Source organism: Nuphar pumila, chromosome 11 (genome assembly GCF_984573655.1).
Source record: "Nuphar pumila chromosome 11, dmNupPumi1.hap1.1, whole genome shotgun sequence".
In the NCBI taxonomy this organism is placed as follows: domain Eukaryota; kingdom Viridiplantae; phylum Streptophyta; class Magnoliopsida; order Nymphaeales; family Nymphaeaceae; genus Nuphar; species Nuphar pumila.
The window spans coordinates 9,624,850-9,649,913 of record NC_143259.1 but is presented as its reverse complement, the minus strand read 5'-3'; the positions used below and the strand labels follow the sequence as shown (position 1 = coordinate 9,649,913).

Sequence of the window (25,064 nt, the reverse complement as noted above, 5' to 3'; positions counted from 1 at the left end):
GGGATGGCAATGGACCGGGGCAGGGGAAAGGGTCTCCACCCCCGCCTCGTCTCAAGATTAGAACCTCCATCCCTCGCCGCACGGGGATGGATTTTAACCTCCATCCCCGCCTTCATCCTTGTTTCATGTCCTCCATCCCCGGTTCAAACGGGGATGAGGCGGGGCCCTGTTTCCCTGTAGTCTATTGCCATCCTTTAGAAGGACTGGGGATGGGGCGGGGCTAGGCGGGGATCGTGGCGGGAACGGGGCAGGGCCGGAAAAAGTGTAAGTCCATCCCCGCCTCCATCCCCGAACGGGGATGGATTTTAACCTTCGTTCCCGCGTCCATCACTGTTTCATACCCTTCATCCCCGGTCCAAACGGGGCGAGGCGGGGTGGGGCCCTGCTTTCTCCCGGTCCACTGCCATCCCTAAGCTGGGGTTAGGCAGACTCCTACCAGTTATACAACTTTACCATTGGGTTTTGAACCTGCAACGTCCCAACACAAGGTGACATGCACTAGATGATCCTACCAAACAAGCGGAGCCCCCCCCCCCCCTGTTGGTCACATTCCAATATATTGGCACGAAAATTTGATAAAATTTTAAGAACCAGTCAAGCCGGGATCATCAATTTATCGAGTTAAGCCTTAGTTTGGGTTAGGCTTTGCCCGACGTATAGACCATAGCTCACCTGCTAAGCTCATGGGCCTGATCTGTGCTGGGTTGGTGCAAGACGACCGGGGTGCTCATGTCAGCCCGTGCTAGGCCTCCCCATAGTCAGGCCAGGCAAGACCACAAGAACTCAGAGCCCCGTCCAGTGTCCACCCTAATCTTGGTACCGAAGACAGAACAGAACTGATCCATATCCTACCCACGCCTTAAGCATACACTAGGTTCTTTATTATCCACTAATGACCAACCCATGGTCCAGATTCATATTTTCTCTATCGAATCCATCTTCATACATACTACCAGATGAGGTTTCACTAAAGTGAATATTCCTAAGGGCATAAACGGATCAGGTTTGGTTGGACCTCTCATCCGAAATCCAACAATTTATTTCGGCATATGAGTTCTTAAATTAAGAATCCAAAAGGATATTCGATCAGATTTGGATTTACCCATTCACATTATTCTTGGATTCGAATAGACATTTTAAGTAGAATCTAAGTTTGGTTCAGGTCTAATCCAATCTGTTTGCACATTGTACATGTGAAAACCTTGATTTCATTGGGAGATGGTATTTGATGAGAGTTTAATTACCCTTCCATGTGTTTGAGAGCCTTGTTTTGGGAGATGAGATGAGTCATTTTCAACTCCATCCTCTTGGGCCTAAACAGTCTAGGTTCAAATTCCATGGGTGTCACCCTTGCATAAGTCAAAACTTGGCGACCTAGGGTCAAAGGGTAAGCCCTTAGAGTTTTATGCATGGACAGGCAGACTGAGTCAGCATGGCTAGGTCTATGCCCCTGGAGCGGTTTCACCGAGTTAAAAAAAAAAAAAACTCCATCCTCATTTCTCATTTTCTTCTCCACTCCCATAACTCTTATCATCTCGATATCACGATATTTATGTTTTTAGCAGATATTTATCATGAAAACTCTCAAGATTTTTATTTTTAAATATATTTTATTTATAATTTCTTATAAAAAATTATATATTTTTAATTTATTTTTATTGCCAAGATTTTGCCAAAAAGAATGCGAGATTTATGAAAATTTTCAAAATCTCCCGAGTTTTTAACTGCAGGTATTTTGCCGTTTTAAACTTTTGTCACTATGCATCGAATATTATTCTGATCAGAAGTTGGGATCAAACAAGATCCGGACCCGTCTTCGATCCGTTTGGAGCCTTGAGTCTTTGACTCTGGTAAAGTCATTATCAACAATTACGAAGCCATTTATGTCATTACACATCTCAGTCAGAAACCCTAAACCTTCAAAAGGGTGCCCTAATCCCACTCGTTCCCTGTTTAGGTTTCAGCACAGCAAAGGAGAGAGATCTCTTTCTCTCCAGCGATGTCGAAGAGAGGTAAGCCATCTTTCTCTGTCTCCAGAGAATTGAAAGCAACCAACTTTGGGATTCGATCTCACGACCTCCATTGGTTTTGTGCGAAACAGGGCGTGGAGGTAGCGCCGGGAACAAGTTCCGAATGTCGCTGGGTCTTCCGGTGGCGGCGACGGTGAACTGCGCGGATAACACGGGGGCGAAGAATCTCTACATAATCTCCGTGAAGGGGATCAAGGGCAGGCTGAATCGCCTCCCCTCGGCCTGCGTCGGCGACATGGTCATGGCCACCGTCAAGAAGGGGAAGCCTGATCTAAGGAAGAAGGTGATGCCCGCAGTCATCGTCCGCCAGCGGAAGCCGTGGCGCCGAAAGGACGGCGTCTACATGTATTTTGAAGGTACCCATCTGTTGAAATCTATCCTTTCGGGAGTTTCTGAGTTGTTTGATTTCGGTTCTTTGCAGTTTGTTGGTGGGGTTTTTATTGTGTTCATTTATGTGGGGATTGGTGGGTTTCTCTTTTCTTTTTAGGAATTTGGTGGCTAAGTTGCATTGATGTTATATTTTGGTATTTTTGGATCTTTGGTAATTATGTTATTTTGTGCCTATTGATTTTTTGTTTATGTTCATCTATCTATATGTTCGCCGACCCCAATTGTTTTGGGATGAAGGCGTAGTTGTTGTTGTTGTTCATCTATCTATATGTCTGTCCATGTATCTTTGGTTTATCTATAGGCATTTGATTATTTTTGTTATTTGGATTGTTGGGTTTCCTTTTCTTTTTAGGAATTTGATGTCTAAGTTGTATTGGTTTTATATTTTGGTATTTGGGTCTTTTTGGTTTATTGTATACAGTCATTTTGTGCCTGTTTATTTTTTGTTTATGTTCATCTATCTATCTATCCGTCTATGTGTCTGTGTATCTATAGGTGTTTTCATTATTATTGTTGTTGTTGGCGAACATGAACTTCTGATCTGGTTGTTTGATGTGGGTGTTATGTTTCGTTGGAAGGATTTCTTTTCAGACTAAGTTTGGGGTTAAGGATTTAAGGTTTGCGACTCACTGCTTTTGTTTCCGTTGGTTCGCATGTGGGGAACAGACTTAGTTGCTATATTATATAAAGGACTCTTTGTTATGATGATGGTCATTGCCTTGTAGTCAAATATATGCTGTGATGTGTTTGATGATTTATGCTTGAGGCATACGTTACATTTCCATTTGGTTAGTCATCTGATTGGCACATTTCTTGTAAATGTCGCACCCTTTTGTGTCCTTTGTAATGGGTTTTCTTTATGGATGCATTATCTTACTTATTCTCTTGTATTTTTTGTAATGACTTTTCTATCTTTTGCATTCTTTTGTTTTATTTTAATTTTTAATTAGATGAAGGTGTGTTTTAGTGTCCAGATGGAGCTATTGCTAGATATATTATTAGTTTTACTACTATGAGTAGCAGTCCGTTATTATTCTTATACGAGTTTATTACTTGCTTCTTTCCATGGTTGGGCTACATTTAGTTAGTAAATCACACGGTGTGTACCATCAAATGTCAGTGTACGGTGTGAATCATAAAAGATGCCATTGAATATGCAACTTCACTAATCAGAGAATATGTTATACTCTTTACGTTTTTGTTCTGGAGTCTTTGAACACGAAGCTTGTTATATTATTCTATAAAACCATAAGGAATTTGTCATTGTAAAGTGTGATCAGTTCTGATGATGCAAAATATTGCAGTTTTTTTCTTACATTTGTATATGCATGCTAGAGGAACTTGTTTTGAAAAATGTCATAGCCTCATATGTTTTGTGTGGCATGTTAGTCTTGAGATATGCTTTTGGTAGGTCGAGAATTACTTCAGCTTATGTAGGATGGAAATGAAATGACATTATCATATTCTATGATTTAACCATCATAGCTTATGTTGTGGCATATTAGTCAGCTATAGGGATGCTTCTTTCCATTGTTGCTGATGTCTAGTAGTGTTTTTAGTTGTGGATTAGATGTAATCTGGTCTCATGATATTATCTTCAAAGCTATTTAGGAGTGTAATCTAATGTTTCGATTTAATTAGCTAAAACTTTGTCAAAAGGTGAACCTTCATGCTTAAATTGACCTTGGCTTGTGAACCGAAGAATATGCAATTGCTGGGACAGTTTTTTAGTGTAATTTAATTTGATTAAATTTACTTCTATCCAAGTGGATTTTGTTGCTTTACTTCTCTTGCAATGCTGAAGAATGAACCTTATATTTATTCTGTTTGGTTGGGCTGCTGTTTATTGCAGATAATGCTGGTGTGATAGTGAATCCAAAAGGAGAGATGAAAGGTACACACTTTCTGCATCACCGACCATGAGTTAGAGTCTAGGTTTTTCTTCTTTGAGCACAGATGCCTGAGGAAAATGGTACTGGTTTTGCACACTGCCTTCTAAAATGGATGTGCTCTTTTCTGCTTGGGAATAAAGGGGCACTAATGGCTCCTTGGGATTGGATTGCATCCAAATTCCAAAGAAATTTTAAATGTGTTTAGAATCTTTAGATGTGTATCCATTCCAGAGTCACTGGAAGCTTCTTAGATAAGTGGGAAGCCTGCTTCCCGGTGGCTTCTTGGGATTGGATTGCATCCAAATTCCAAAGAAATTTTAAATGTGTTTAGAATCTTTAGATGTATCAGTTACCGGAAGCTTCTTAGATGAGTGGGAGCCCGCTTCCCTGAAACTTGCTTTCAAAATTTGATGGGAATCTCGATTCTTCCATGCTTCTCCTATGCTTTTCACACTCCTCATCTATTCTTTTTATATGTTTTCTCACTCTACTTTTCATGTTTTTTTATGTGTTTCCTCTTACGTCTCTTACTCACATCTATGTGCTTCCTATAAATTGGCAATCATAATTTTTAGATTTTGTTAAAAATATAATTTTTACAGTAAAAAATGATGAAATTTAAGAATATTCACTTTTGTTTTAGTTTTTATTTGTGTTTGATTCCGATTCCCATTCAATTCTTATATTGCTTTTTTTATTCCTCGTGTCCTGCTAGCTATGCATTTTAAAATGCATTGCTTCTGCTTCTGCTTCTGCTTCTGCTTCTGCTTCTGCTTCCTAGTCTGGCAACCTTGATTCCATTGATCCATATAAAAAGGATAAACTTAGATACTGAATTGTCTTCAACACGAAATCCCAATTTATGCTGTTTTTTGCAGAATAGTAGATTCTCAAGAACCTGAGTTTGTGATTGATATAGTACACCTAATGTCTGGTTTTGGTATTTTTATACAGGATCGGCAATTACAGGGCCCATCGGCAAGGAGTGTGCTGATCTGTGGCCGAGGATTGCAAGTGCTGCAAATGCTATAGTTTGAAAACATCAGTGGTTTCAATAGCACAGTTTGAGTTTTAGGATTGCACTTGGTTTTTTGAAAGCCTTAATGGAACTCAAGCTGATTGAGTTTTGATGCATCCCATGTATGACAGTTTTGAGATTTTTGTTATCGTTGGTAGCTTTAGACTTCAACGTGGCTCTCAGTCCCGTTTTCATTACAGTGAATTGATATATATTTATCTTTCAGCCTGTGATTCTTGTATGTGGGTGCCAATGCTATTGCTAATTGTCATTAGAGTGAATTGGTAGCTTTCGACTTTATTTTAAAATTGTTATTTGAACAAAATAATTAGAATAAACTTTAGCTAAAAGTTGTGTTTTGATACAAAGATTAGATGGCATCCCTCTTTTGCATGTTTAAAGAGTTTGAAATTTTCAGGATAAAACCATAAACGGTCTGAGCCCAGGCGTATAATGTGTTCGTAGCAACTTGGGGAAATGCAATTTTCCGAATTTATACCCGTGTCACTTTTTGCCCGATGTAGTTCTGCCTGTCGTAGACGCGCAAAATCGTGTCCTTTTGTCAAGAACATACACATTATATATACCCCTAATGCTGGAGTCTGAAATGGATGCAACCTTATTTTGATATCAAAGCTGTTTTGTTTCTAAAGAAAATCAACCATTCGACTGCTCTGAAAACAATTTAGCTTAGAAATAGCCTTTATGAAATTTGGAACACAAAGAGAGTTTGATTGTGACATCATATGATTTGTACAAGCTCCGTGGTTTCCAAAAAGGAAAAACAAAGTTTTTCTTCTCCTTTTTCTCTACTGCATGTAGGATAGTATATAGATGAGCTCGAGGAACCACGCAACACAAATCCGATGCACTCTAATGACTGCATGACCTGAACCATTATATGATTGATCGAGATCTGGACTTTTCTTGCAGTAATTTATCATATGAACTCGGGAAATCCCGCAGTTCAGATGGTCATCATGAAGAGCTAGAATGGAAGATGGAGCCTTAGTTATTTCTAGTAAACCTTGCATCTAAATACAAGAGATTTTTATTCTTCCTGAAGTTTGATGATTTCAAAATAAATTTAGTACTTTTCATTGCAGATTATAGAATCACCTCAAGGTAGTTAAGTTAAAGGGAGAAAGAGCCGCCAAGCATATCCAAGAAATGGGGTTAGATACAAAATGGCATCTAAATGCTCTCCAAGTAACCAACGACGATCACAAGACCCGAAAAAAAAAACAGTGAGAGGCCCCTTGAACAGAAACCATACCAACTCCCATGAACTTGAGCACAAATGATCTGCAATATGCGACATCAATATACAATTTACTGTACAAAACGCTCAAAATAATAACTCGTCAGCCTCCAGAGTGGGGGGCACTGGAAACCTTGGTGATGGGTGTCATTTGCCGTTCAAAGTTAGTTGCCCATATTTCGTCCCTTGAGCAAAAACAGAAAACCAAGGGTAAGTTGAATATCAAATAAAGGGGAAATCAAGGCAAAAACAGTGTTTGTTTGATGCGGTATTAACTGTTGGGACGCTTTGGACCACGACATATTCGGCTTCCACAGAGGCACGGGAAGGCCTTGACAGGATGATCAACATCATCGAAATCTATTCCGTAGTCCTGCAATATTACCAGATAAAACAGTAATGAGCAAAAGAAAGATAACCACCAGGACTGAGGGAGAAAGCATATCGCAACCCGTATCCATCAGGTCCAAATTAAGTTACGTATCGAATCTATCCTAAAAAATCGTGTTTTTAGTAGAAAACCTCCAAAATTTCCAAAAAAAACAGAAAAATTCTAAAAAAATTCATAACACAAGAAACAATGATAAATAAAACCAAGTATATCACATATCAAGCAATTATTAGCTGCATAAACATCGAACATTCAATAATCAAGATAATATGGCATGAGTTGCATGCACATCTCATAAGAAAAATGTAATACCCAATACAGGTAAAATACACAGTATCGAGATACGGGTGTGTATCATATCGATCTTCAACAAAGTAACGATGCATTCTGTACCACATCGTACAATACAATACGATATTTACAACATTGATCATACCCACATGGCTCATCAGTTGCAAGTCGTGAATCGTCAAGTGACCAACTTCTAGCTGCGACAAAATCATTTGAACTAAAAGGACCTTATCCACTGGGAATGCTAGACTCTTAGTTTGCAGCCTAAAATAGCTCCAATGTCTAAAACCTAGTGAGTCGACTCATTGACTCGAACCAACTCAATTATATATATATATATATATATATATATATATATATATATATATATATATATATATTCTTCGTAATCCAAGAGTATGCATAAGTATATTTATATAAATACATATTTAAAGAATACACATATATTCTTGTATTATTTATTTACTTATTTCTGTAATTTCTCATTTTATTTATTTTTCTTTTTCACTTTTTGTACCCTTTCTGTACACAGTCAGTAGCTGACTGTGTACAGTGTACAACGGTCAGCCACCGACTGTGTACACAGTCTGTCAAATAAGAGCCGTTGGGCTGATTCCCAACAGCTCTAATTAGAGCCGTTGGGAATAGCCCAACGACTCTTTCAAGGTGTAATGCATTATAAATAAGGGCAATGAGCCCATTGTAATAGTTAATTCAAGAAGGGGTTTTATCCCCTCATATTAATGACACAGTGCATTTGACGCACTTGTTCTCTTTTGTGATGTGAAGCTTTTTTATGCTATTTTGTGTTGGCATATGTTTTGAATATCAAGTTATTTGGAAACTTGAATGTGTGTAAGACTTTTCACATGGTATGCTTGGTGTATGATCAACCGTGCATTGGTGGGTTGCCTCGAAAAGCATGCATATTCTGTGATTAGTTTTTCTCTTCTAATTCACTATGGGTGAATTTTCCCCACACAATACAAGCAACTCCAACTTTATTCTGTCATTCAAACTTGAAGGAAGCAACTATAACATTTGGGTAGGCCACTTGGAGGCATTCATCAAAGGTCATGGTTTGTAGGAATTCGTAAGAGGTACTATTCTTGTACCTAGTCCCAAGATTACATTAGGTGAAAATGGGATTGAGACTAGTCTTGACGAAAGAAACAAAGTCATGGAAGAATACTACAAGAAATTGGACGAATGGGAAATGAAAAATGCAAAATGGATGCTAAGTGGAGTTGAGACAAAAATTGCCTCAAACCTATTATGCTACAAAAAGGCAAATGAAGCATGAGAATATCTTAGAGGTATCTTTACCGAAAAAGATATAGCCCACAAGCAGTGTTGTTAAAAACGCGCCTCAAGGCGCAAAAAGCGTGCCTCGCCTCGAGGCGAGGCCCTTTTCGCCTTGAGGCGCACTGAAAAAGCGCAACAGACTCAAGGCGTACGCCTCATGCGCCTTGAGGCGAGGCGCGCATTAAAAATCGGATGGCCCGGACCCGAGTTCGACCCGGATCCGGGCCCGTATTCTCGAAAGATCGAGAACCTGTGTCTTTAAAAAGACACAGGCGCTTCGGGGTGAGGGAAAGCCCTCGCCCCTTCTCTCTCCACTCCGTCCCCTCTCGTCCACCACCACTGCTATCGCCGGCCACCACCCGTCGCCGATCATCGCCTCTTCCACCTTCTTCTTTCCTCTGCTGAGAAGGCATCGGCGACCCGCCGCACCAGCGACTCACAGCCACCGTCATGCAACCACTCGCCGCCGCCACTGCTGTCGCCGGCCACCACCCGTCGTCGATCATCGCCTCTTCCACCTTCTTCTTTCCTCTGCTGAGAAGGCATCGACGACCCGTCGCACCAGCGACTCACAGCCACCGTCGTGCGACCACTCGTCGTTGCCACTGCTGTCGCCGGCCACCACTCGCCGCCGGCGACCTCTACGTTTTCCGGTGACAGGTAAATTTCTAGGTTTTCTGAAGGTAACGATTTTCTGGGTTTTCTTCTACCCTTTTCGTTTTTTATTTTGTTTCTCTGTCTTTCTTTCTAGTTGCTTTTCATGATTTATACGTAGATGTGTTTGTTTCTAAACAATATGTTCCTTTGTTTTTATGTTATTTTGCATCTAAATATGAATGAAATGATACCATTTTTATCTTTAAATGTAATTGGTATGTTTTCTTTCCATGTTGACTGATTTCGTTCATTAGAATTAGTGGGTTCCTCTTTTTATTAAGTTTCATCTTTTTTTTTTGGTGTTGATTTGTGTGAACTCATCTGATTCAGATATTTTAAGTTTCATTAAAATATGTATTTTTTATCCATGTCAAATTGCTGGAATCAAAAGATCTGTCCTCTGATTGGGAATTTTCCATATATTCCCCCTTATGTTTTCTTTCCCCTGTTGACTCATTTCATTCATTAGAATTAGTGGGTTCCCCTTTTTATTAAGTTTCATCTTTTTTTTTTGGTGTTGATTTGTGTGAACTCATCTGATTCAGATATTTTAAGTTTCATTAAAATATGTATTTTGTATCCCTGTCGAATTGCTGGAATCAAAAGATCTCAGTCCTCTGATTGGGAATTTTCCATATATTCCCCCTTTCTTATGTTAAGCACCTGAAATATTCGAACATAATGGTGACCTCTGTTTAGCATATTCAATATATGTTTTTTTTTCGGCATTTTCACAATTTCTTGGGGTTGATCTCCGGAGAAGTTCTTGATATACCTTCTTGTTGAATTCTAGGGATGGTTATTTTGTTGGTTTAACATGCTCTTCTTTCTTCGAAAAAAAGGAAGACAAATTTCGTTGGTGCTTTATTTGTGTTTTTAAGGATATTTTGTCTTTTGTTGGTGCTTTTTTGTGATGGTATTCATTTCAATCGATGCAAAATTTGTTTGGAGTGCCTTGGAGTTGGTTGGTGTTTTCTTTTTGTTTTTGAGAAGAAATCTGGGATCCAAACCACCTCCACTCTATCTCTACTATGTGTGTGTGTGGCTATAAGTGTGCATTAGTGAATGAACTTTGAGACCCAATTAAAAAACTGACCTAATTATATTTATTATTTTTTTCTCGTCAATTATGTTTTTTTCTAGGATTCGTATATAGCTTATACACCAAGATTGTCTATTTTGCATTTGTTTTCATGTAATGTGGTCAGCAGAATGCATGATGTTAATATATATTTTGTGTTATGTATTTTTGCAGTTGAACAATGGCAAAAGATGAAGAAAGGTGTTTCTCTCAAGTACATTAGTATAATTAAAGATATGTATGAAGGAGTAGTAACCAATGTCCGCACTTGTGGAGGGGTGACAACCAATTTTCCGATAACAGTTGGGTTACATCAAGGATCTGCTTTAAGCCCTTTCCTATTTGCGATAGTGATGGATGAGCTTACGAGATCAATTCAAGAAAATGTACCGTGGTGTATGTTGTTTGCTGATGATATTGTTTTGATTGATGAGTCTAGAGCTGGGGTTAATGCTAAGTTAGAATTATGGAGACAGACATTGGAAGCTAGAGGTTTTAAGTTGAGTAAGAGTAAGACTGAATATCTGGAATGTCGGTTTAGTAAGCAACGAAGTAGTGATGGGAGTGTAGTGAAGCTTGGTGAGCAAGAAATACCGGTGAATGATTATTTCAAATATTTGGGATCCATCATTCAAAAGTATGGAGAAATTGATGGAGATGTAAATCATAGGATAAAGGTTGGGTGGATGAAATGGAAAAGTGCAACTGGAGTGTTGTGCGATCGTAGAATGCCATTGCGGTTGAAGGGAAAGTTTTATAGGACGACTATTAGACCCGCTTTACTATATGGTACGGTATGTTGGGCTGCCAAGAGACATCATATTCAAAAAATGAGTGTAGCTGAGATGCGGATGCTTAGATGGATGTGTGGAAATACAATAAAAGATAAGATTCGGAACGAGGAGATACGTAAGAAGGCAAGTGTTGCACCCATTGAAAATAAGATGCGGGAGAATCGTTTACGGTGGTTTGGACATTCGGCGAAGGCCTAATGATGCTCCAGTTAGAAGGTTGGAGAAATGGGAAAATATATTAGTTAAAAGAGGTCGGGGTAGGCCTAGGAAGACTTGGATGGAGATGATAGGAAAGGATATGAATGCTTTGAACCTCACCGAGGACATGGCATTGGATAGAAATGATTGGAGGAAAAGGATTCATGTGGAAGACCCAAAATGAATTTCTTTTTTGGTTCATATCGCTGACCCCAATTGTTTTGGGATGAAAGTGTAGTTGTTGTTGTTGTTGTTGAACAATGGCAAAAGATGTAGGATGGGATCATGGAGTTAAAGTTCCAAATCCTACTAAAGATCCCAAACTCGTAGGACATGTAATTTGTAATTACTGTCATAAACAGACTACAAGAGGCATCTATAGGCTAAAACATCACTTAGCTGGCACAAAGCATGGTGTAAGAACGTGCGAAGCGGTTCCACCTGACGTGAAAAGATTTTTTCAGAATCATCTAAAGGATCAGAGGCTAAAGAAAGAAGAGTTAGAACAAAACAAGTTGGATATCGGGAGAAGTGTTTATTTTGGATCATCAACCGGCGATAATGTGAATAAAGAAGCTAGTGGATCAGGTAGTGATGCAAAAACAAGTGCAGCTGGTCCTATGGACCTTTTTGTGAACAAAGAAGAACGACAAACCACAATAAACACTGCTTTCAAAAGGGATGAAAGAAAAAATGTATGTCGTGCCATTGGTAGATTTTTTTATGCAAATGCCTTATCATTTAATCTTTGCAACAGTCCATATTTTGGTGCAATGGTAGAAGCTATTGCAAATTATGGGCGAGGGTTCAAACCACCTTCTAATCATGAGATCAAAACGTGGATTTTGAAGGACGAGGTAGATTGTACTCATGAAATTTTGAAAGAGTTCAAAAAAGAGTGGCCAAAGGTTGGTTGCAGTATTATGGCAGATGGTTGGACAGATGGGAAAGGAAGAAACTTAATTAATTTTCTTGTGAACAACTCATTTGGGACAGTATTTTTGAAGTCCGTTGACATCAGCGACATGGAAAAAACTGGTGCAAATTTGTGTAAGTTGTTTGAAGAAGTTGTTAAAGAAGTTGGTGAAAGTAATGTGGTGCAATTCATTACAAATAATGCACCAAATTATGTGGCAGCTAGAAATATGTTAACAGCAGGAAAAACATGTTTTTGGACACCATGTGCAGCCCACTGCTTGGATCTTATGTTAGAAGATATTGGAATGATATCAATTTTTAAAGATACAGTGGAAAAGGCAAAAAAAATTACAAGATACATTTATAGTCATGCATGGGTATTAAATTTAATGAGAAAATTCACAAATAAGAAAGAACTTTTGCGTTCAACCGTTACTCGTTTTGCCACAACATATCTTACACTTCATAGTATTGGATGTTATAAGAAAGAGTTAAAGTCGATGTTCTTATCTTCAAATTTTAGAACATCTAATTACTATAAGAAATCCGATGCTAAGAACATTTCTTGTATTGTTCTTAATGATCATAAGTTTTGGGCTGCCATATCATATGCAATTAAAGCTACACTACCTCTCGTGAAAGTGTTGCGACTCGTTGATGCAGACGAACTTGCTATGAGATTTTTGTATGAGGCAATTGATAGAGCGAAGTAAAAAATTGCTTCAAACCTTGACAATGTCCAAAGAAAATATAAACCTATTTGGGATATCATTGATAGACGATGGGACTTGCAACTTCATGAGCCTTTGCATGCTTTTCATTATGCTGACAACTTCAACCCTGATGGAGAAGTTATGAGTGACTTTTATGATTGTGTTGAAAAAATAGTTTCTGATGCAAATATTCGGTTGAAAATTACAACACAAATCGATGCATTTAAAAAGGCAAAGGGCTTGTTTGGCAGAGAGACAGCTGTTACAACAAGAAAATTAAAAAGTCCTGGTAAGTTTGCAATTATGTTGTTATTTGTCAATATTTTTTATGTTTTTGTTAATTATGACATTCTTAATGTTTTTATCAATTTTTTATTATTTCATTTAAATGCAGCTGATTGGTGGAGTTCATTTGGGCACGAAAATCCTTAGTTGATGAATTTTGCAATTCGAATTTTAAGTTTGACATGCAGTGCATCGGGCTGTGAGAGGAATTGGAGTACTTTCTCATTGGTTTGTAACTTTGTATTTTATTTTTGAAATACATTTTTATATGTTTAATTATCTTATATTTGATTATCAATGATTTGAAATTATAGGTGCATACAAAACGAAGGAATAGACTTGAACAAGAGAAGATGAATGCATTGGTTTTTGTAATGTACAATATGAAATTAAAAAAGAGAAATATGAAGATGAGGGCTACCAAAGACCCTATATGTCTAGATCATATAGACTCAGACGATGAGTGGATTGTGGAGAAGGAAGATCATGTGTTGCCAAGTGATCCCAATTGGTTGGAGGATTCATGGTTAGATCCGAACTTCGACATAAATGCCATTGAGCATGTGCCTATTGAAAAAGTCACTTCACCTCATGTTTCACAAAGTGGTTCTAGGCAAGACATGTCTTCATGAGATCGAGGTAAAGTTATATTCCTTTTACCTAGCTATGAATATAAATGTATTTTTTTAATTACATAACATAAATATTTAATACATGATTTTTTATTGAAGGAAAAAGAAAAGCAAAAGAAGTAATTGAGGACGTGGATAAAGAAAGTGTAGATGATGAAGAGTCAAAGAATGAAGATGAAGAAGAACCTATTTATATGGATTCTTTAGATGATGATATTGAAGACTTAAATATTGATGATGACGAGACACAACAAGAGCCTAGGCCCTAATTCATATCATAGAGCTATAGGTCATTTATATGTTTTTTGGGACTTTTAGTTCTAATTGTGAATGTTAACACTCTCATTTTGAAGAATTCTGGACAAATACATTAACATTTGGTTGTTAATGTTAACATGCAATTTTTAATTATGACATGATGTTGTTAGTGCTAATATGCATTTTGTTGTTAATGTTAGTTTTTTATTGAATGAATGCTTATAGATCAAGTTGTTGCATTAATGTTACTTTTACATGTTAATCTCATATTTTTTTCGTATTTATTTGAGATTTTTTATTTCGTGTTGGTTGGCGCTTCATCAATAAAGCATTTCTTATTTATTTATAATTTTAGATCATTTTTATAATTTTTTTTAAGTTTAAAAAAACATTTTTTTTAGGCTTACGCTTTGCGCCTCGAGGCTTACGCCTCGCCTCAGATTTTGGTGGAGCGTCTCACTACGCCTCAACGCTTTTCACAACACTGCCCACAAGTATTATCTCCAAGCAAAAGTTAGAAATATCAAACAAGGAGATATAAATGCAAGAGATTACTTTAGGGAGTTATCTTCTATATGGACCCAACTTGAACCCAATTAAGAAGAAAAGTGTATAGAAATGCGAAGAGTTCAAGTTGAAGAAGATAGACTTTTCGCTTTTCTCTATGGTTTGAGATCCTAGTTTGAATAAACAAGGGCCTCCTTGCTATTATCTTCATCTCCTCCACCTATTCATGAGATTCTCACTAAGTTTAGTGGAAAAGAAACTAGACTAAATATGAGTAAAAATGTTAGTATGCTTGCTACTTCTAGCAATGGCCAAGAAGAGGATTGCGTACTTGTCGCATCAAAACCAGGGCATCATATCAAGTAATATAAACCTCCTCATTTTACCAATAATAGAGAATAAAAAATTATTTGTCATAACCGTAATGAACTTGGTCATATTAGGCCTCAATGTCTTAGATACAAATATAGGCCTCAAGAAAAACGTGTTGCCGTTGCACCATCAAAACAAGACGAGGATACACTGAATCTCAAAGACCTCACCAAATCATTATCTCAACTAACAGAAACATTGCAACCATTACTCAAAGGATCTACCTCAAGAGCGGCCATTGCATCATCTTCTACTCCTGGTATGTGCTCTTGACTTCTTAATTCAGGAGCTTCTTTTCATATGACCTCACATAAGTCTATATTATCCGAATGTCAACCTAATTCAAATGCATCTTTTGTTTTCACTGCCGATGGCATTGCTTTGGAAATAGAGGGTGTTGGAACTTTTAAAAATGATTTATCAAAACATAACAAATTTTACATTCCAAAAATAAGACTTATACCAAAAATCCATCTTAACCTACTTTCAGTTTCTTAAATCTCGGATCATGGATATGATGTTATTTTCTCATCAAGTAAATGTTGGGTGCAGGATCGCCAATCTGGGAAATTGATTGGAGAAGGTTCTAAGTAAGGAGATCTCTCTTATATGAATTTCCTTTGTATTAAAAAGGAATCGTTTTGTAACACCACCCAAACAAAAAATATACAGACTTGGCATCATAGACTTGAGCATCCAAATATAAGGAAATTAAATTTTGTATGGATTATCAAGAATCTTTGTAAAGATAATTTTTAATCTAAAGAATGTTTACTTGGTAAAATGACAGCCTTGCCTTATGGTCAAAGAACTTTTTACTCTTCAATGCATTTTGAATTAGTTCATTCAGATGTGTAGGGTCCTGCTCCTGTTGCTTCTAAAGGAGGATTCTCCTACTACGTTGTGTTTATCGATGACTTCACTGGATATTGTTGGATTTACTTTCTTAAGTTTAAATAAGATGTATTTGCAACCTTCAAAATATTTCATAACATGATTAAAAATCAATTTGAAAGTAAGCTCAAAATTCTCAGAACTGACTCTGGAGGAGAATATTTGTGAAATGAGTTTAAACAATTTTTAGAAAAAGAAAGAATTTTACATCAAAAATTATGTCCTAGAACCCCACAACAAAACGGAATTTCAGAAAGAAAACACAGACATATTATGAAAACTACAAGAACCCTTCTTATTGCTAGAAATGTTCTTAAAAATCTTTGGGCTGAAGCTGCATTAACAGCAGTATATCTTATAAACAGGATGTCTTCAAAAACTGTCAAATGAAATTCCCTTTAAAAAATTATTCAAATATCAACCTGACCATCAAAGACTGAGAATCTTTGGTTGTAAATGTTATGTTTTAAATGATAAAGGAGATAAACTATCCTCTAAGGCTATCCCCTATGCGTTCATTGGTTACTCTGAAACACAAAAAGGATTTAAATGCTACGATATCAAAAATGATAAACTTCTTGTCTCAAGAAATGTTAATTTTGTTGAAAATGAAAGTGGATTTGAAGAAAACACGTCACAAAACATAAATTTTGATTATTCTTTCTTGTTTAAACTGTCTAATGATGAAAATAGTCATGTAGAATCTCTTATTAAAGATAGAACAACATTTGAATCAATAGTATACACTAAAAGAAATCAAAATGCAACCAATGAAAGTGTAAATCAAAGTAACAATGAAGCATTAGAAATTCCTTCAGAACAAACAACCATTCGTAGATCTGAACGAACCTCAAGAATTCCAAATAAATTTGTGTCTTATGACTCATTCTCCCCTAGACATAGAGCATGTCTTATAGCTATTCATTCATATTTCGAGCCCTCATATTACAACGAAGCAAAAAATTTACTCGAATGGATAAAAGATATGCATATAAAATTAGACGCTCTTAAAGAAGCTAACACTTGAAAAATTCTAAATTTACCTATTGGAAAGAAGACCATAGGATGTAGATGGGTTTTTAAAGTAAAAACCAAAAGTGATGGATCATTGGAAAGGCATAAAGTCAGGCTAGTTGCCAAAGAACATTCTCAAGAATATGGAATGGATTACGAAAAAACTTTTGCTCTTGTTGCCAGGATGTCCACTGTTCGAATGCTTGTAGCTATTTTAGCTATTAAAAATTAGAATATATTTCAAATAGATGTTAAAAATGCCTTTTTGAATGAGAATCTTAATGAGAAAGTATACATGAATGTTCCACCAGGATTGATAATTCCTTCAGATAAAGTGTTTAAATTAAAAAAGGCATTTTATGGTCTCAAACAAGCACCTAAAGCTTGGTTTGATAGTTTTAATAATGTTATTACAAGATATGGTTTTAAACCATGCTATACTGATACAACTTTATTTATCAAAAATTCTTCTGCATGTATTATAATTTTACTTTTATATGTTGATGATAGATTGATTACAGGGAGTGACAAAGAAGGAATCAAGAAAGTAAAACAGTTTTTAAAAAATTCTTTTGAAATGAGAGATCTTGGGTTCCTAACATACTTTCTTGGTATATAAGTATCATACTCTAACAGAGGGTACATATTGTCACAAACAAAATTTGCTTCAGATATTATTGACAGGTCAGGAATATCAGATGATAAAGTTGTTGACACACTAGAGACTGTTGAAATAAAGATACGAGCCGATGATAGAGTTCCTTTAGACAATTCAACTCCCTTGAGACAGCTCGTGGGATCTCTTATGTATTTGAGTATTACAAGACCAGACATAGCTCATGTTGTACCTATAGTCAGTTAATTTCAACACGCTCCAACATCAGCTCATATGAGTGCGGTGATGAGAATCATCAAAAACATTAGAGGCACAATAAATAAGGGAGTTTTTCTATCCTCTTCTTCCTCCTTAGATCTTATTGCACATTTTGATGCTGATTGGGGAGGGGATCCAAATAATAGGCGATCAACAACTGGTTTTTGTGTGTTTCTAGGTGAATTTTGATTTCATGGAAGTGCAAGAAACAACAGAAGGTGTAACTATCATCTACATAAGCTAAATATAGCAATGACAACTAATACCATGAAAATCGTGTGGTTCCAACAACTAATTTCAGATATGAGAATTCATCTTCAGAACCATACAAGATTATGCTGTGACAACAAGAGCTCCATATACATTTCTCGAAATCATATGTTTCATGAAAAAACTAAGCATATAGAGATAGCTTGTCATTTTGTTCGTGAAGAATATTTAAAGAAGACTATTGATCTCCTCTATGTGACATCAAAATATCAACTTATGAATTTCTTCACCAAGGCACTGTGCTCACCAAGATTTAACTTTTTACTTGACAAACTTTCGGTGATTTCACCATAAGTTTGAGGGAGACTGTTAGAAAATAAAACATATATGTATATACTTGAATATATATATATATATATACACTCTTCGTAATACAAGAGTGTGTATATGTATAAGTATATTTATATAAATACATATTTAAAGTATATACGTATATTCTTGTATTATTTATTTACTTATTTTTGTAATTTCTCATTTTATTTATTTTTCTTTTTCACTTTTTGTACCCTTTCTGTACACAGTCTGTCAAATAAGAACCGTTGGGCTGATTCCCAACAGCTCTAATTAGAGCCGTTGGGAATAGCCCAACGACTCTTTCAAGGTGTAATGCATTATAAATAAGAGCAATGAGCCCATTGTAATAGTTAATTCAAGAAGGGGTTTTATCCCCTCATATTAATGACACAGTGCATTTGACGCACTTGTTCTCTTTTGTGATGTGAAGCTTTTTTATGCTATTTTGTGTTGGCATATGTTTTGAATATCAAGTTATTTGGACACTTACTTTTTACAATATATATATATGGGTAACATTGGTGACATGAGGTATAAATGGCTCTTTTTTGTTTTCTTGAAACTAACCTTACAAATGTGATCTACATGTTTTACTTCATGGAAATCAGCTCTTGAATCATCTAATTACTACATGAAGGCAAGTTTTTATAAGGCTTCAAAAATCAATGACCTACCATGTGCGATACTTTCCTGGATCATTAAATCATATTTTTTCATAGAAAAATCATGATCCAAAAGTTGCTTCCCACTATTTTGAACATGTGGAATCCATCCATGAGGTCAGGTGGGTATGCAGATCAGGAGCTGTTTGTACATAATGGCACCATTACTAAATGTCCCTCCCCCACCCCCATATATATATATATATATATATATATATATATATATATATATATATATAGAGAGAGAGAGAGAGAGAGAGCATAGGTGCTTGCAATACGTGTTTGATAGGTTTTTCAGATTTTTTTCATTTTATTTTTAAATTCTGACCGTACAGATGTGATCTATGTATTTGATTTTATAAGGATCAGCTCTTGAATTGTTTGATTCTGACACATGGGTGAGTTTTTATAAGGTTCGAAAAATCAACGGCTCAAAATCTTTGTAAATTTTTGGGGCTCCAAATATCATTTTTTTTCATCGAAAACACATGATCCAGGTGTGGATTCCTCGTAAATCGACCATGCCCAACAAATTTATGGGGTTGGAACTGCGAAAAAAATACCAAAAGAGTAGAAAAACTCATCAATCACGTATCACAAGCACCTAATGTTCAAGCACCTATATATATATATATATATATATATATATATATATATATAATTTGATAATTTATTTTCCAAGTATTTTTCTTAAACTCTATGTCACCTGGGTACGGGTGCCACATGACAATTCCAAAAAATGTGGGTACGGATACAACTATATATATGTATATTAAATATCACAGAAATACAAAATAAATTCAAAATAAACTGAATATAATCTAAATATATATGCTATAGCTAAATTATATATTATATACTGAAAAAATAAAGTTATAAACAGAAAATATAATTATAAATTGAATACAAACTTGTATGTATGGAGGGTAAAATGGCATGTCCAGGTGTCGACGCGTGTTGACAAAGGGACACGCATGTCGACACCGGTACGGAGGGCAAAATGGAGTGTCCAGTTACGATAGCTTAAACTTGATACTTTTAATGTGTGAAGTTAAATGCTTGTTTTTTCTCATTTTTGTTTTGATCATTTGATCTTTGATAGTTGGGCATGATGTACGCCAAACAATATACTATTACACAATAGCTTCATTGTTCGGTTTCTTAGTACTGAACGAGTCAATGTACTTCAGTTGTAACTCAACTTGATGTTATTTGACTTATTTCTTGATTTTACACATAATCATGGCATTCTATGGTGCCTTTGCTATTTATATGATAATTAATGCTCCATTATTATATAAAACTAAAGTATACAAGCCCCTGCCAACTCACTAGTCAACCATGGAGAAGTTGATTCCCAAGCCATTAAGGACAATAATGATTTACTAGAACATGTAACTGATGTCCATTCGTTTTTTGCAAATTATATACTTGGCATGTACAGGGAGAATTTTTTAATAAGTATAAAAATTATAAAACATTATGAAGTTGGAGAATAGATCATGATTCATCAGGATACCATTCCCCTGTCACACCAGTATAATTTTAACAAAAGTTTAGATGCCAATATATATTTCACCATATAGAACAACACTTCAGACAAGAATTCAACCTAGGCTATATTTTTTGCCAACATGAGATAAAAACCTCTCCCAATACACACTATGATATACTTTTCTCAATTTACTGCCTCAAGAGATGCATAATATAGTTATCCTTGAAGCTCCATCAGTAGTGAAACCCTAACTATATAAAGCTAAATATCCAAGTCCTTTCTAACTTTTGTCCCAAACAGTCTCAAAGAATGACCCACAAGAAAAACTCCATCATCAGGCATATTTTTTTATATATAATATAATTGAAAAGTTATTATAAAATATTAACCTATAAAAATGGAAAGATTGTGACTTTTCATAATTAAATAATACTTTGACAAATATGCAACATATTTCTGATTAAAAAATTAATACAGCATTGAAATTGGCAGGGAGGGGAGAAATTATACATTGTCAATAACTAAAGAGCAATTAAAGAGGAGTAGGTCACTGAAACCAAACTGCATACCCATGTAAGTTCTTCAAGTGCTTCTACCTCTCTTGTAGTGAAAAAGGCAAGCTGCATAAAATTACAAGTTGTTTGATCAGAAAGTTGCACACTACGTCATAGTCCAAAGATGGTTGATGAAGAATAAACATAAAAGGCAATGATTCTGCATACATGATAATAATGGTGATCCGGCGTCTCAATTTCAACTGGTATCTCAACCAAAGTTGCATCAAAACACCTACATGAATGACAAACAAAAGCAAGTAATTATACACGAGTAATGCAATCCAACTACTTAGTAATAGTCAATGTATCATGGATGTGTGGTTCTTGTTAGAACTGACATTTGACCCTTTGCAATATGTACTACAGTAAAGCTATTAGCAACCATTTCAACATAATAAATATGACAATGATAACATACAAGAAACGTCTCATAACTATAACCCTTATAGAATGCCTCACAACCCAGTGAGAAAGTCTAAGGGTCCAATCCATGCCAGGAAGCAACCCAAATATTAACAGGCCTCTGATTGAGACTGAAATCCTCCTAAGCGCCAACTTATTTTTTGAAGACTTGCAGGTTAGATATCGCTAGAGGGTCTGGGAGCATACCGGGTTAATCAGACAGGTTTATTTTAGGTCTCTTTAAAATCTCATGCAGCCCCACTTTGCCGAGATTCTCAACAAAGTGGGGCTGAACTGAGATCTGTTAAATGTATATTCAGCAACCAGACCTTTCTTCCTAATAAGATAAGAATTTACAGCACATGTTTACCAATCTCTATGCATTAAGGCTGTAATGAACCTAATGTACCAGTTGAACAAGAATAAAAATCACACCTATAAAATGATAAAGCTCCATGATAGCTAACAGATGGGATGTGCATATCAACATAGATCCATTTTAGGAGCAAACGTCATTATCTCAACCTTTGAACTCAATGCATAGACATCAACAATCAACCACAGAAAGGACATGGAAGATGACATTTTAAATTTAACATCACAAATTCACTAGTTGGCATCAAAAAAGTACCTATGATTAATGAACCTGGCAACATTTCCGTAGAATGTTGCATCTAGACAAAGGGCTTCTTCATCTTTCAGGACCCCCTCTGATCCCCAATCAGCATCCAGTAGCACTGGATATGTATGCTTTTCATCTCCCGTGCTTTGTGCATTTCGATTGTACAATTCAGTGTTAGTTAATACTTCACCAACATATTCACACACAAAAGCACCTCTAGGCAAATCCTCTAGTGTCCGCAGACCCCATCCTTTTCCTTCAGGAGTCAAAAATACCTGAAAATAAGAAATGTTGCCTAACATCAACATTAGAAGAATAAATTCCACAAAATATGAATAATTTACTTAAACCTAATGGTTTAAAATCATGAATCGGTTTTTGCTTGCTTGGACAGGCCCAATGTAGGTTGTTCAGCCAGACTCTTCCAATTTCCACCCATAGGAACATTTGATCAAGTTACTCAAGCCATAATCTCAACTTTCAGTCATGCCAACTTGGATCAAGTCGTTCCAATTTGGAGTCTCTTTTCCGTCCATATAAATTGAGTGACCAAGAAGCTAATTAAAACTTATGGCCTCTGGATGATATTTTTAGACCGAGAAAATGGAGGATATCCATGACACAAAAGAAAGTAAGTCTTGCCTGCAAGTTAGTCGTTATGCCTCTTTGCACGACCCGATTTCCACATTGTTTACTACAGCCACACTTACTCCAGCACTCTTTAATAAACCTCCTGACTAAATGTCCCTTACAAGGCTCATTTGGCTTGGACCTCTCAAGGGGGCAATCTTTACAATAAAATTGTTGATGTTTTTGTGGCTCACGGTTCATAGAAATGGCTTCATCCAAAAACCCTTTCTTAACACTACCATCAAGGGTATAAGCATATTCACCACCTGTTTCACGTGCACAAGCACAAGGTATGGATCCCAATAAACAATCTCCAAAACAACCTGGACAACAGTCCTCATCCCCTACCCGGGCAAGAGAAAAATTAACATATGCATTTTGATAAACAATATTATTTGGGATGTAATGAAATGAAGGAGGATAGGGTTCACTGCTGACTTCATTAACAACTGGAATCCGGACTTTTTCTTCACCTTTTGATATATCATTAATGTCATGTAGAGGCTTTTCAACATCAAACGGATCATGATTTTCCTGAGATAATACTATATCAGTCCTGTATTTGCACTCCAAGGGTTCTGATCCCTTCTTTTTTAGGTTGCCATTCTTGTGTGCCTTTTGGTTAACTTTTTTCTTTCGTCGCAGGCCTACACAGTTCAAAGTAACTCGCTCTGAAATTTGGGGGAGTATCCGCTCTAATGAACTGTGAAGATCAAGTGATACCGAATGCCCTGCACCCAAAACATTGTTTTTCTTGAGTTTTGAAATGTCGATCCTTGGAGTTACAGAGGTGACTCTAATCTGTTTGTCGTCAGTGTCAGTGGCAAGTTCTAAAAAACATTGGCATATCTCCTTCATCAGCTTCATGATAGAGAAACCGGGCCCAAGGATCTTATAAGACTTCAATGCCCGATTTTCTGCCAACTTCAGAACTGCATCGAGACTTGGTACATGGAAATCGAAATGTGAATGAGAAGAGTCACAGGACAACGCAAGCTTAACTTCTCCTAAACTTGTCGATGCAAGCTCATAGTTCAAAGTGGCCTCGGGCACACTAACAATCTCAAGATTTTTCTCACTCTTGGGAGCCGTTACAGAATTGCCATTTTCTTCATCTTCTTCATCATCTGTATATGATGTAGCGAGGGCATCAAGTGAATCAGTACGTCCATTCTCACAGTTTTCTTTGTCTACAAAACAAAACAAAACGAGAGATCAAAGTCAATTATTATAACCATATTTACCATCAAGGTGTATTTCCCATACCTGATTATGCACACAATCGAGATAAAATAATGATTCAAAAGCACTGCATAATAAAGAAATCAAGCCAAAGATAAGTGAGAATTCTTACCAGCTTTCATAGCAATAGGAACTTCAGGGTCATTAATTGATGAAATAGGGAAAGGTTCATCAGGAGGTTCAATCTTTGGCTTCTTAACGTCAGTCTGATTACTGTTTTTGTCGGTACATCCTCTTTTTTCTCGAGCAAATGAATGAGGTGAAACCGCCTCCGCAACCCGCCTTTTTGAGAATGAAGCTTCCCGATATGGCAAGCACAGAAGAGATGCTGATGGTGAACGTGGGGGCTCCTGCAATCTCACAGACCGCCTTCTTGGAGGCTCCTCCAACACAGGTCTCTTCGACAACGAGGCTTCATGGTACGGCAATCTTGGAGGAGAAGAATGAATTGGAGAAGATGGTGGCTCCTCCAATTTCAACTGCAACCGCCTTCTTGGTGGGGTTGGCTCCTCCAGCATCAGTTTCTTGGACGATGATGGTGTGTCGCAATAAGACAACAGCGGAACAGAAGATGGAGGTTCCTCAATTCTTACCCGTGATCGCGTCAATGGCACTTCGTATTCAAAATCATCATCTTCCCTCTGTCTCAAACTGAACATTAGCTAAAGCAAAAGATAGAAAAGGTTGACCATACACTACAAACTAAAAACCACGCAGATGAACAAATGCATTGAGCAGACCATGTTCTAATTCACTATACCTCACATGCATTGTCATTGTCGCCCTCCTTTTCACCTCCTTCCTGATCAACGGTTAGACACGATCAAAGCCCAAACTTGAACATAAACCCAAATGCAATAAAACTCAGAATCATGAATGCCATTTTCCACGCTATCGAAAGCAATCCTAGAACTGGAAGCAAAAGAGAAAACCTGAGAATCTTCCGTCTCAAATATAGCATCAGCCAGAGCTCTGTAACTCTCCCCCTCGATCAGCTCCCAGTTATCGTCGTACAGTTTAAGAAGGTTCCTGAGGATAGGCTTCACCGTCTTCGGCGGGATGCCGATATCTTTCATCGCCTGAACGGCCAAATTGAATCTCGAGTGCGGCGCCAT

At 36.8% G+C, this 25,064-nt stretch overlaps 2 protein-coding genes across 2 annotated transcripts; one reads left to right on the top strand and one right to left on the bottom strand.

The window, feature by feature from the left end:
• The first annotated feature begins 1,950 nt into the window (after positions 1-1,950).
• LOC149821884 (large ribosomal subunit protein uL14-like) lies at positions 1,951-5,558 on the top strand. Its single transcript, XM_089980592.1, has 4 exons — positions 1,951-2,012; positions 2,102-2,386; positions 4,273-4,314; positions 5,267-5,558. Exons 1-4 carry the CDS (start codon positions 2,000-2,002, stop codon positions 5,347-5,349), a joined length of 423 nt encoding a protein of 140 aa, XP_089836718.1. The 5' UTR covers positions 1,951-1,999; the 3' UTR covers positions 5,350-5,558.
• Positions 5,559-6,164: 606 nt separating this feature from the next.
• Positions 6,165-25,064, bottom strand: LOC149821883 (putative inactive histone-lysine N-methyltransferase SUVR2). The gene is made up of 9 exons (XM_089980187.1): positions 24,882-25,064; positions 24,710-24,751; positions 24,062-24,590; positions 22,720-23,897; positions 22,087-22,352; positions 21,219-21,285; positions 21,066-21,116; positions 6,868-6,964; positions 6,165-6,776 (listed from the first exon to the last, which is right to left on the bottom strand). The coding sequence occupies exons 1-9, from the start codon at positions 25,062-25,064 to the stop codon at positions 6,739-6,741; spliced, it is 2,451 nt and encodes an 816-aa protein (XP_089836313.1). The 3' UTR covers positions 6,165-6,738.